This window comes from Crotalus tigris, unplaced genomic scaffold, assembly GCF_016545835.1.
Source record: "Crotalus tigris isolate CLP2741 ecotype Arizona unplaced genomic scaffold, ASM1654583v1 scf7180000024298.760630, whole genome shotgun sequence".
Lineage (NCBI taxonomy): Eukaryota > Metazoa > Chordata > Lepidosauria > Squamata > Viperidae > Crotalus > Crotalus tigris.
The window spans coordinates 90,759-104,253 of NW_024100471.1; the positions used below are offsets into that span (position 1 = coordinate 90,759).

The following is a 13,495-nucleotide window of genomic DNA, read 5'->3' on the forward strand; positions in this document are numbered from 1 at the left end:
AACAATCAGGCTGAGAGCAACAGGGACCCCACAGTTCTCCTCCTCCTCCTCCTCCTCCTCCTCCTCCCCCCCTCCTCCTCCTCCCTCTCCCCCTCCCCCCCTCCTCCTCCCCTCCTCCCCTCCTCCTCCTCTCTGCAATCCCCATTTCCTTACTAGCACTGATGAGGTTACCTACTTTGGGTCATGAAACGTCTGCAAGAAAACAATCAGGCTGAGAGCAACAGGGACCCTCAGAATACGTTGACCCCCTCTTCCTTGTGGCAGCCCCTCAAATACTGGGACACTGTTATCATGCCCCCCCCCCCTGGTCCTTCTCTTCACTGGACTAGCCCTGCCCAGTTCCTGCAACCGTTCTTCATATGCTTTAGCCTCCAGTCCCCTGATCCTCTTTGTTGCTCTTCTCTGTACTCTTTGTAGAGTTTCAACAACTTTTTTACATCGCGGTGACCAAAACTGGATGCAGGATTCCAAGTGTGGCTTTACCAAGGCCTTATAAAGTGGTATTAATCCTTCACATGATCTTGATTTTGTCCCTCTGTTAATGCAGCCCAGAACTGTGTTGACTTTTGTGGCAGCTGAAGCACAAGCTGGCTCACATTTAAGGGATTGTCCACTAGGACTCCGAGATCCCTCTCACAGTTGCTACTATTGAGCAAGGAACCACCTCTACTATAACTGTGCATGTGATTTTTCTTGCCTAAGTGTAAAACCTTACTTTTCTCACCACAGAATTTCATTTTACTAGCTAGGGCCCATTGTTCAAATCCTTTGGGATCCTGAGCTGGTCTTTTGGAGCATTGGCTACTCCTGCCAGCCTGGTGTCGTCTGCAGATTTGATGAGTTCCCCATCTATCCCCTCCTCTAAGTCATTTATGGAGAAGCTATGGAGATGGCATCAGTCTTGCAAGTCTCTCCCGAGAGAAGAATCTCAAGAAGGGACTCCAACGGGCCACTGAGCATCTGGGGCAAGTGGACAGACACAAGACCGATTTGCAGAATTGCCACGAAGTGACCAGCGCGCTTCTGAATTGCGTTTTGCAATTGAATTGCAAGATTGTCAGGTCCCCAAGAACTTGTGTTGAAGTTCTTTCCCAACCAGGAAGTCATGAGTTGTTTTGAGCACTTCTCCGCCAAAAGCAAGATTAATCTCCGGAGGGTCACACCGTGTCTTGAAAGCCGTCTGAACACAAGATAGGGTGTCTCTGGTGAGATTCGTTCTCAGAAACGCTTGCGGACTTCTGCTGAAGACCACAACCTGTTTTTTCAAGATGCTCACCGAGATTGCGAGCATCTGCTTGAAATCTATTCCAGAGATCAGTAAAAGATCGGTCACTTGCTGGATCTTCCCATTTTTGAAGGCCAAGACAACAGGTCTCCCCTAAACATCTGGCACTTCATCTGTTGATATTAGAAGTCTGGACAGGCCATTTGCAGGTCCCACCCGTAGCTCTGGGTGCGATTCCTCTAGTCCTGGGAATGTAAACTCATGGCAAGTAAAGAGAGAATCTCCAACTATCTTTATTTTCCATCTGTAAATAAGGCTTTTTGGCTGGAGAAGGTTGATTCAGTTCCTGCAGGAGGAGAACCACCTTGGAGGGTTGAAGGATCGTAATCAACACCTTAAATGTGGTGATTATGATTTTGCTCCCATTAGCTGCAGTGTTAATTCTGAAAATAGCCGAGGCCTCCAGACGGTGGGTTCATTGTGCAATCCCCTGTCATCGTTCCCTGGAAGAAAAGGTCCCAGCCCTTGCCTGCCCCGCTTCCATTTCTTAGAAGGCAGAAAAGGGGAAGAGGAAAAAAAACAAACCACATACTGCATTGTTAATTTTTTTTATTTTATAATTTACTTATACAGCTACCCGCCTTGAACAAGTCAAAATCCAATAAAAAAGAATTATTTAAAGAAGAGTTAAATAAAATAAAGAGAAAATCAGCAAGGGCGATAGATAAATAGATATAGATGATATAGATAAATAGATGATAGACAGATGAAAGATAGATGATAGATGAGATAGATAGATAGATAGATAGATAGATAGATAGATAGATAGATAGATAGATAGATAGATAGATAGATAGATAGATAGATGGATGGATGGACAGATGATAGATAGATAGATAGATAGATAGATAGATAGATAGATAGATAGATAGATAGATAGGCAGGCAGGCAGGCAGACAGACAGATATAGATAATGGATGGATGGATGGATGGATGGATGGATGGATGGATGGATGGATGGATAGATGATAGGCAGACAGACAGACAGATAGATAGATAGGCAGGCAGGCAGGCAGATATAGATGGATGGATGGATGGATGATAGGCAAATAGATAGATAGATAGATAGATAGATAGATAGATAGATAGATAGATAGATAGATAGATAGATAGATAGATAGATAGATAGATAGGCAGGCAGGCAGGCAGGCAGGCAGGCAGGCGGGCAGGCGGGCAGGCAGATATAGATAATAGATGGATGGATGGATGGATGGATGGATGGATGGATGGATGGATGGATGGATGGACAGACGCACGGACAGACGCACGGACAGACGGACGGACAGACAGAAAGATAGATAGATAGATAGATAGATAGATAGATAGATAGATAGATAGATAGGCAGGCAGGCAGGCAGGCAGGCAGGCAGGCAGATATAGATGATGGATGGATGGATGGATGGATGATAGGCAGACAGATGGATACAGATGATAAATAGATAATTGATAGATGAGATAGATAGGATAGGTAGACAGAGAGACAGACCACCTGGGGATACAATGCAAATATGGAACTGGGGCTCATTTCCAGGCTGGGGCAGCCCTTCTGATCCAGGGGTGGGGAAGGTGAGCATCTCAGCCAGCAGGAGGGAGGCCAGTTCAGCCTCAGGGTCCCCGAGAGAGCCAGAGGGGCAGCCTATAAATCTGACAGATAGAAATTTTGGAATGGGGGGGGATGATGTTTGGTGGGACAGGTGCAGCGGGGGGGGGTGCTCCTTAATGCAGACAGGACTCACCTGATGGGACAGGGAGGCACCGTGGGGGAGACTGGATCCTGTAAATAGCCTGGGCCCCTGGACAGGTAGCCCCCAGCCCCTTGAACCGAACAAGGAAGTAAGTAAATCATTCTCAGGTTCCAGCCATCAACTCCTAGCAACCCCCGAGGCCATCTCCTCTTCAGCTGATATTTCGGGGCTTCCCCCATAGCCCCTGGGACTGAGTCTGGACAGTCGTTTGTCTGAAATGGTTGGGGATTTCCTGCCTGAGCAGGGTTGGACTAGATGACCTCCAAGGTCCCTTCCAATAATAATAATTATTATTACTATTATTACTACTACTATTATTATTGTTATTATTACTACTATTAGTATTACTAATAATAATAATAATTATTATTATTACTATTATTATTTCACATCACTTTGTGCAATTGGCTAAACGGGCCAGCCTCTCCTCCACCCGCTTAAGCATTCATGAAGACCTGGAAGGGCGGAGGACCCAAGGCAAATCCCTGGCCCCTGCCCGCTCTCCGTGGAGGGGGGTCCGTGGAGGATCCCTGGGGAGTCAGCCAGCCATGGGCCCTCCTCATACCTTGCAGCCCACAAAAACCGAGCCTGCAGAAAAAGGACACCACAAGACACTTTATCATTTGTTTACAACCATTTCACCATCTTTTAAGGAAGCAGTTTGATCAAAACAGGAGAAATGATAAGCCAGCAAGATCAGTTCCTGGTCAAAGAAAAACCCCACCCCACCCTCCAAACTTCTGCTAATTGTTGCCTTGTTTTCAAAAGTTCCTTCTCTCTGTATGACCAGCTCTAAACTCTAATGTTGTGGTCAACATTTTTCAAAATGCTGAGATCTTCTTCATTCCTTGCAAAAGTAGCTAGAGTCGGCTACGATAGCAGCCATCCCGTATTTGAGGGGTTCCACCAGGAAGAGGAGGGGTCACGTTATTCACCAAAGCCCCAGAGGGCAGGACAAGAAATGATGGATGGAAATGAATCAAGGAGGGAAGCAATCTGGAATGAAGGAGAAACTTCCTATCAGTGAGGACAATTAACCAGTGGAACAGCTTGCCACCAGAAGTTACGAAGGCTCCAACGTTGGGTGTTGTTAACAAGAGATTGGACAAACCACTTGTCTGAAATGGTGTAGGGTCTCCTGCCTGAGCCGGGGGTTGGACTAGAAGACCTCCAAGGTCCCTTCCATCTCCGTTATTCTATTGTTGTCACGTGGGGCTGGTCTTCAGAGAAACTGGGGCTCCACACAATCCATCCTTGCCCTTCTGTTTCCTTCGTGGTCCACTGTGGCTGGCCAGGCAATGGGTGGGTGGGTGGGTGGGTGGGTGGATGGATGGATGGATGGATGGGTGGGTGGGTGGGTGGGTGGATGGATGGATGGATGGGTGGGTGGGTGGGCGGGGGGGCAGGCGGATGGATGGGTTGGTGGGTAGATGGATGGACATGCTTCCTTGCTATCTTAAAACGGACTTCCTGACCTTCCATCGCGATGTCAGTCAAAACTTTGCTTCAGTGTGCAAAATGCTCCTTCACCGCATCCGGGAGCCTCACTGGCCCCCCAGCTTTGTGGTCACGCCCTGGGGGGGAGCCCACCACGTGTTTCCCACAGCTGCAGCTGCCGGTTCCTATAAAGAGGCATCTGGAAGCCGAGCGGCGTTGGGCGCCCAGTGCTGATACCCCCGAGATAAGACTGGAGTTGCTCTCCCTCCCATCTCTGAGGATGAAGACCCTCTTCGCCTTTCTGTTCCTGGTGGTCTCCGTCACCCTGGCTGTCGAGGGTCTCAGTGAGTCTCTGATCCGCTTGGCTTTCTCCAGCCCCCCCCCCCTCTTGCAACCCTCCGGAGGGCCCCGGCAATTGTCTGGAGGACTTCCCCCGACACGGGCGGCTCACTTCTCAGCCATGAGGGTGGGGGGGAATTGGAGGAGTCACAATGCCCCCCATCTCTCTCTTTCAGGTGCAACCCCTTTGGCCCAGCCCAACGACCGGAAGGGTAAGTCTCTGTTTCCTCCCCTTTTCAGCATAACAAAATCTGCCCCAATCTGCCTCCTGACCCTGAGCGACGCCCTGTGGCCCTAGCCCAGCCCCTTCCTCTGGGGAGAGCCCTGGGGATCTCCTGCCCCACTGCGATGTCTTTGGGCCGGACCAGGGTGGAGACGGGCAGTTAAAGGCAGGGTCCCCCATCCTTCCCGAGGCGATGCTTGGGGGGGGGTTAGAGAGAGGGCAGCACCCCTCTCCCCATAAGAGGAGCCATGTAACGGGGCACAGCTGGGCCCCCCCCCAGGACCCCAGGCCAGCTTTGAGGAAGGCTCTGAGCTGAACAGCATCCTTGCTCGGGGGAGTGGAGGTCTCCAGCTGGGAGGGTCATGCAGACCTGGTGTGGTCAGTCCGATCAACACATGAAGACAAGTCCTGTGGTGTCCACAAGGGAGACCTTTCCTGTTGGATCTATGGAGACCCTCGGAGCACTGGAAGGGACCTTGGAGGTCTTCTAGACCAGCACCCTGTTCAAACAGGAGACCCTATACCATTTCAGACCAGTGGTTGCCCAGTTTCTTCTTAAGAGCCTCCACAACCTCCGAAGGAAACGTCTGTTCCACTGGTTAATTGTCCTCACCATTAGCAAGTTTAATTCTATCCTTGATTAGTTTCCATCCATTGCCTCTTGTCCTGCCTTCCGGTGCTTTGGGGAATAAATTGGCCCTTCCATCCTCTTCTCTGTGGCAGCCCCTCAAATACTGGAGCTCTGCTGTCATGTCCCCCCTACTTTTCTCTAGACTGGCCATACCCAAATCCTGCAGCCCTTCCTCATATACATTTTAGCCTCCAGCCCTGTAATCAACTTCATTGCTCTTGGGCTGCAAATCATACCTGGGAGAGTTTCCTGCCCACCCCAGGATGGGGGGAGGGGGGGAAGAGAGCTTCTCCATCCAATGGTATGGCATCCATCATTCCTTCTCTTCTCCAGTGGATCCTGGGCCCACCCGTTGCTGCTTTGCCTTCGTGACACGTCCCGTCCCACTGAGCGTGTTGAAATCTTTTGAATTCACCAACGGCAGATGCAGCCAGCCGGCTGTCGTGTAAGTTTCCCAGAATGGCTGTTGAGGGTCTGCTGGGCTCAGCATTGCAAGAGGTTCAGGAGACCCTCTAAGCTTCCTTCTCACCAAATTGCTAACTAAGTAGGTCTCAATCTTGGGCGTTTTAAGAGGGGTGGACTTCAACTCCCAAAATTCCCCAGCCAGCCAGGCCTAAGGTGGAGACACACTGGGCTAAGTCGTGGTCTTGATTAAGACACTGGTTGGTTTATTTTCTATTGCTTGTGTTTGCATCATCGGGAACTCCAGCATGACGTGGTCACTCTCCCCCATGGCTCCAGCAATTTCTGCTCCTTCTATCACTTCTTTTCTATTAGTAAGAATTAGGTCCAGTGTGGCTTTACGTCCAGTTCCCTCCTCCACCTTTTGGGGTACAAAGTTGTTGGCTAGGTTGGTTAGGAATCTGTTTGATGTCCCTCCTCGCTGCAGAGTTTGTCTCCCAGCTGATATCTGGGTAATTGAAGTCTCCCATTACTACTGTGGTGTGTTTCCTACACACCTTTGTTAATTGATTAGCAAAGACTCCATCTATTTCTTCTGCTTCGTTGGGTGACTTGTAGCATAGACCTATGGCAATGTCACATTACATGACATGCAGACATTTCCTTTGCAGATTCATCACAAAAAAAGGCAGAACGATCTGTGCCGACCCGTCAGAACAATGGGTCCAGGATCGCATCCATGCCCTCACCCCGCCTTGAAGGGCCTCCGTGCACGCAGAGAGCACGTCTCCCCCATCGGCAGAGGCCCATAACCAGTTTTGACCAAAGGAGAAACCATTATTAAACCATTATGTTTGTTCAAGCATGTGCAGAGTGCCTTCTGTTTATTGCCACCCATAGGAATTAGCCTTGCAAGGGGGAGGGGGGCGTAATCTGGTGTGAGGAAGCCCCAAAGCCTGAATTTTGTGGAAGCAGCAAAGTCAGCCCACCGGATCCCAAGGGGGAGCATCCCAGCATCCCCTGCCCCCCTCACACCCAAAGAGAGAAGGGGGGAAGGAGGGAGGGAGGGGTTGCACCCCCCATCTCTGAAAAGCCCTCCCCAGCTGGGGAGGAGCAAGGAAGCAAAGGGCCGAACTAGATGACCTCTAAGGCCCCTTCCGACTTTGTTATTCTATGTTCTGGTTTATTTTGGGACAAAGTGTTGCGGCTGGTTGGGGACCAATGCAGAATCATGGAAACTGCCAGATCTCTCTCTCACTCTCTCTCTCTCCCTCCCTCCCTCCCTCCCTCTCTTTCTCTCTCTCTCTCTCACACACACACAAACATTTTAATTTGAATCTGAGTGGCGTTTCTTGCAGTGGTCTGAGAAATTCGGACATCCAGGCAGACAAAGCTGCCCAGAAGCAGCAGCGTTTTCGTATGCAAAGAAATCTCTCTTTAAAGTATGAATATCAGTATACATTTAGAGGGACAATAAAGTTATTATTCTGTCCTGTTCTTCTACTCTGTTCTCCGCCTCGGGAACTTGAAGCGGTGCGGACTTCAACTCCCAGAATTCCACAGCCAGCAAAGGCTTCTGGGAGTTGAAGTCCACTCTTTTCCCAGTCGCCCAGGTGGGGAAACTGGGGCCCAGGGGCTCCCCTCCCGCCTCTCCTCTGGGTGGGGCTCCTTTCCCTTCCGCTCCCCTCCCGGGGTCTCCTTCCAAACACGTGATTACACTGGGGGGGTTCTGTGGACAGGTGGGGGAGAGGCAACAGGGGTTTCTCTTGGGCTAGTAAGTTGAAGACCCCTCCCCGGAATTTCAGCCTTCTCGCTTGAAGGGGTGGTATGAGACAGGAGGGGGGGGCAACCAGGAAAAAATTGCAATATTCAATGGTGAAAAAAAGAAGGTTCTACATTTAGGCAAGAAAAACCAAATGTGCAGGTTTAGTACTGGGGGTACCTTGCTCAATAGTAGTAACTGTGAGAGGGACCTCAGAGTCCTCTTGGACAATCACCTAAATAGGAGCCAGCCGTGTGCTGCAGCTGCAAAAAAGGCCAACACAGTTCTAGGCTGCATTAACAGAGGGATAGAATCAAAATCACGTGAAGTATTAATACCACTCTTCAATGCCTTGGTAAGGCCACACTTGGAATACGGCATCCAATTTTGGTCACCATGATGTAAAAAAGATGTTGAGACTCTAGAAAGAGTACAGAGAAGAGCAACAAAGATGATGAGGGGACTGGAGGCTAAAGCATATAAGGAACGGTTGCTGGAATTGGGTATGTCTAGTTTAAGGAAGAGAAGGACGAGGGGGGACAGGGTAGCAGTATTCCAATATCTCAGGGGCTGCCCCAAAGAAGAGGAAGTCAAGCTATTCTCCGAAGCACCAGAGGGCAGGAGAAGCAGCAACGGGTGGAAACTAATCAAGGAGAGAAACAACCTGGAACTGAGGAGAAACTTCCTGACAGTGAGAACAATTAACCAGTGGAACAGCCTGCCTCCAGAAGCTGTGAATGCTCCAACAGTGGAAGTCTTTAAGAAGAGAGTGGACAGCCATTTCTCTGGAATTGTAGGGGGTTTCCTGCCTGAGCAGGGGGTTGGACTCGATGACCTCCAAGGTCCCTTCCAAGTTTTTATTATTATTATTATTATTATTATTATTATTATTATTATTATTATTATTATTATTAAGGATCATCACACAGTCAGCCAGATGTTCAGACTGGATTTGGCATTTTGTCTACCTATCGGGATAGGCAGATGTGGATGTTTGATGGTATTACAGATATCGTCGCAGGATGGAAGCAGTTCCTAATAAGGCCGCCTTTTGCAATTGACTAATAGCGAATTTGTCAATGCCAATGGTGTTCAAGTGGTGCTCCAGTTGTTTTGGGATTGCACCAAGGAGCCTATGACTATTGGTACTACCCTTGCTTGCTTTTGCCACAGTCTTTCTATTTCTATTTTTAGGTCTTTGTATTTTGTTATCTTCTCCAGTTCTTTCTCTTCTATTCTGCTGTCTCCAGGCACTGCCACGTCCACTATCCAGACTTTTTTGTCTTTCTTATCGACAATTGTTAAGTCTGGGGTGTTATGTGGCAGGTGCTTGTCTGTTTGAATTCTGAAGTCCCAGAGCAGTTTAATTTTATCATTTTCTATGACTTTCTCTATTTTATGATCCCACCAGTTTTTGCTTACAGTCAAATGATATTTTTTGCAGATTTTCCAATGCACCATTGTTGCTACTTTGTCATGCCGCTGCTTGTAATCAATCTGTGCAATCTTCTTGCAACAGCTTACCAAGTGGTCCACTGTTTCTTCAGCTTCTTTGCATAGGTGGCACTTACTGTCTTTTGCTGTCTTCTCAATTTTGATTTTGTATGCATTTGTCCTTAAGGCTTGGTCTTGTGCAGCCAGAATTAGTCCCTCGGTCTCTTTCTTCAATTTTCCTGCTCTTGGCCATTGCCAGGTTTTATTATTATCTGCTTTCCCAGCTATTTTTTTCATGTATTGGCCATGTAGTGCTTTGTCTTCCCATGCCTCTATTCTGTTCTTCATTTGGTCTTTCTTGTAGGCCAGTTTGGTCTCTCCAGTAGTCAGTAAGCCTTCCTGATATACTAATTGCAGTGCATCTTCATCATTGTTCTTCAGATATTCTTCCAAAGCCATTTTTTCTTCTTCAACCATCTGATGTACTTGTAGCATTCCACGCCCACCTATTTGCCTTGGTATATAAAGTCTATCAATGTTACTGCATGGATGAAGGGCATGATTCATTGTTATTATTTTTCTGGTCTTCCTATCCATTGCTTTTAGTTCTGCTTGACTCCAGTCCACTATTCCAGCTGTGTACCTAATGACTGGGATTGCCCAGGTGTTGATTGCCTTTATGGTATTTCCTCCATTGAGTTTGGACTTTAAGATCTTCTTCACTCTCTTGATGTATTCACCTCTAACCTTTTTCTTGACTTCAGTGTGCTTCATGTTGTCAGCTTGAAGGATACCCAAGTATTTGTAGTAATCTTCCTCATCCAGACTCTTAATGTTATTTTCATGGGGGATCTTGATTCCTTTAGTTTTCACTTCTTTTCCTTGTTTGATAGTAAGTGTGGCACATTTGTCCAAGCCAAACTCCATAACAATATCTTGGCTATATATATGGACAGTGTTGAGCAGCGATTCTATTTCAGATGATGTTTTTCCATACAGCTTCAGATCATCCATGTAAAGGAGGTGGAATAGTCTGGCAGATGTTTGATAGCCATGTCCTGAGTTATTCAGTATTGTTGACAGAGGAAACAGTGCAATAACAAATAGTAATGGTGACAATGAATCTCCTTGAAATATTCCTCTCTTGATATCTCCTCTCTCACCATTGATCTGCAATTGTGTCTTCCATTGTGCCATCGATCTTTGTACAAATTTTCTGATGTTTCTACTGACTCGTGTTATTTCTAGGCACTTGATTATCCAGTCATGTGGCAGAGAGTCAAATGCCTTTTTGTAGTCAATCCATGCCACATTCAGGTTGGTCTTCCCTTTCTTGCAGTTTTCCAAGATCATTTTGTCTATTAGGAGTTGATCTTTTGTTCCTCTGCTATTGGGCGGTTTCCTTTCTGCTCAGGTGGAAAGAGATTGTTTTCAACTAGATGCTGTTGTACTGCATCAGCTACCACACCAGTTAGTAATTTGAAAGTTGTTGGTAAGCAGGTAATTGGCCTGTAGTTGCCTGGTGTTGCCTCTTTTGCTGGATTTTTCATTATTAGGTAGGTTTTCCCAGTTGTTAGCCACTTTTCAATTTCTCCTCCTTGTAGTATATTGTTGAACTGTTTGGCAATGAGTGGGTGTATAACAGTTAGATGTTTCAACCAAAACTCATGCAGTTCATCTTCACCTGGTGCTGACCAATTTTTGATCTTCCTTGCTCTTTTTTCTATCATTTTTGTTATTATTACTAGTTATTTCATTTCAACTTCTGTTTTATTTGCATCCACCTCTTTTAACCAAGCTGCATCCTTGTTGTATTTCTTTGTGTTATCCCATATCTGCTTCCAGAATTGCACTGTTTCTTCCTTGTCAGGTACTGACTGATTCCTTGCAGTTTCTCCATTGATGGATTGGTAGAAACGTTTCTGATTGGATTGAAATTGGAGGTTCTGCCTATAGTTTGCAATTCGAGCTTCATATCTACTTATTTTCCTGGCTATAGCTGTTATTTGTTGCTTTATTATTTCCAGTTCTTCCTTGATCTTCCTTGTTTCTAAGTGGTATTTCTTGATTAGGTATTCTTTGGTCTTCTTGTTCTTCAGCTTCTTTTCTTTCATCTGTTCTAGCTTGCTTGCATGTGATCTTAACTTGCTGATCTTATTTTCTAGTCTAACCTTCCATTTTTATGGTGCACTGTTTGTTTGTTTTTCTTCTTTGTTGATTTTGCATCCCAGGTATTCAGTTATAACTGCAGCTATGCTATACATTAGTTGGTTTGTTTCTTGCAGTGAATTGGTGCTTATACATTATTATTATTATTATTATTATTATTATTATTATTATTATTATCTGCATCCACCCCCTCTCCCTTCCACCCACCCCGCCTGCCTCCAGGCCACCAGTGAAATTCAGCCGGCTGGACTGGGTTTTGGGGCCCTGGGAACCAGGGGGTGGGGGTTGGGTCGGGGGGCGCTCCAGAAGGCGGATAACAGACCCTGCCCCCGCCCTTACCCTGGGTGGCCCCGAATCAGGCTGGCTTCCTGGGGGATTCTGGGAGTTGAAGTCCAGAGTACTGAAGTCACCTTGCCCCAGTCCCACCAGGGGGGCCTTTAGGGGGGGCTAGGTTTATTGGGCATTTAACTATGGAATTCCCCAAGTCTACAAGGGCCACGTTTGAAGGCCCCTGCCTTACTCCATCCCGGAGAAATGGCTGTCCGGCCTTTTCTTGAAAACCTCCAACGATGGAGCATCCGCAGCTCCAGCAGGCAAGCTCTCCCAGGTAAACCTTCTGCGGAAATCTCTCCTTATTTCCAGGATGATTCTCCCAGAGAAGAGCCCCATCCAGGGCCTGAGATGCTCTGGAGAACAAGTCAGGCAGCGAAGGGAAATCTTTGAAATGGGTGGGGGGGTCCCTGGTGCTCTCTGAGCCAGGTTGCTTCTTTGGGAGACCTTTCATGACCCGAACTAGGTAACATCATCAGTGCTAGTAAAGAGAGGGGCTTTGTCTATGTAACCCATCCCTTACTAGCACTGATGACGTTACCTAGTTTGGGTCATGAAACATCTGCAAGAAAACAAGCTCAGAGAGCACCAGGGACCCCACAGTTCTCCTCCTCCTCCCCCCTCCCCTCCCCCTCCTCCTCCTCCTCTCCGCAATCCCCATTTCCTTACTAGCACTGATGACGTTACCTATTTTGGGTCATGAAACGTCTGCAAGAAAACAATCAGGCTGAGAGCAACAGGGACCCTCAGAATACGTTGACCCCCTCTTCCTTGTGGCAGCCCCTCAAATACTGGGACACTGTTATCATGCCCCCCCCCCGGTCCTTCTCTTCACTGGACTAGCCATGCCCAGTTCCTGCAACCGTTCTTCATATGCTTTAGCCTCCAGTCCCCTGATCCTCTTTGTTGCTCTTCTCTGCACTCTTTCTAGTCCAGGGATGGCGAACCTTTGAGAGACCGAGTGCCCAAAGTGCAACCCAAAACCCACTTATACTTCATCGGGTGCCGGATGGGTGTGGCCCATTGGGTGGGCGTGGCCCATTGGGTTGGCATGGCCAGTTGGGTGGTCGTGGCTGTGGTGGTAACGGCAGACTGGGTGGGACTAAAACGTTCAATCAATTCCAACTTTGCAAGATCTTTTTTTTTTTCCCTGAGAAGTTGAAATTGACTGATTGAACTTTTTTAATTTTTTTTGGCACATGGCGGCAGAGGCCTAAAGCGAAAAGCTTTTATAAAACCCCGCTGAAGGCCTAGGACTGGGGTGACAGCGCGCGTGCCCATAGAGAGGGCTCTGAGTGCTGCCTCTGGCACTCATGCCATAGGTTTGCCACCACTGTTCTAGAGTTCCAACATCTTTTTCACATTGTGGTGACTAAATGGGATGCAGCTTTCCAGGTGTGGCCTTACCGAGGCATTGTAAAGTGGTACTAACACTTCATATGGCCTTGATTCCCTCTGCTTTGTTAATGCAGCCCAGCACTGTGTTGGCCTTTATGGCAACTGACGCCCACGGTTGACTCCTATTTAAGGGATTGTCCACTAGGACTCCGAGATCCCTCTCACAGTTGCTACTATTGAGCAAGGAACCACCTCTACTATAGCTGTGCATGTGGTTTTTCTTGCCTAAGTGTAAAACCTTACTTTTCTCACCACAGAATTTCATTTTACTAGCTAGGGCCCATTGTTCAAATCCTTTGGGATCCTGAGCTGGTCTTTTGGAGCGTTGGCTACTCCTGCC

At 47.6% G+C, this 13,495-nt stretch overlaps 1 protein-coding gene across 1 annotated transcript; it reads left to right on the plus strand.

Annotated features, from left to right (window-relative positions):
• The first annotated feature begins 4,501 nt into the window (after positions 1-4,501).
• LOC120299510 (C-C motif chemokine 5-like) lies at positions 4,502-6,927 on the plus strand. Its single transcript, XM_039324389.1, has 4 exons — positions 4,502-4,811; positions 4,983-5,018; positions 5,994-6,105; positions 6,734-6,927. The coding sequence occupies exons 1-4, from the start codon at positions 4,517-4,519 to the stop codon at positions 6,819-6,821; spliced, it is 531 nt and encodes a 176-aa protein (XP_039180323.1). The 5' UTR covers positions 4,502-4,516; the 3' UTR covers positions 6,822-6,927.
• Positions 6,928-13,495: the final 6,568 nt, after the last annotated feature.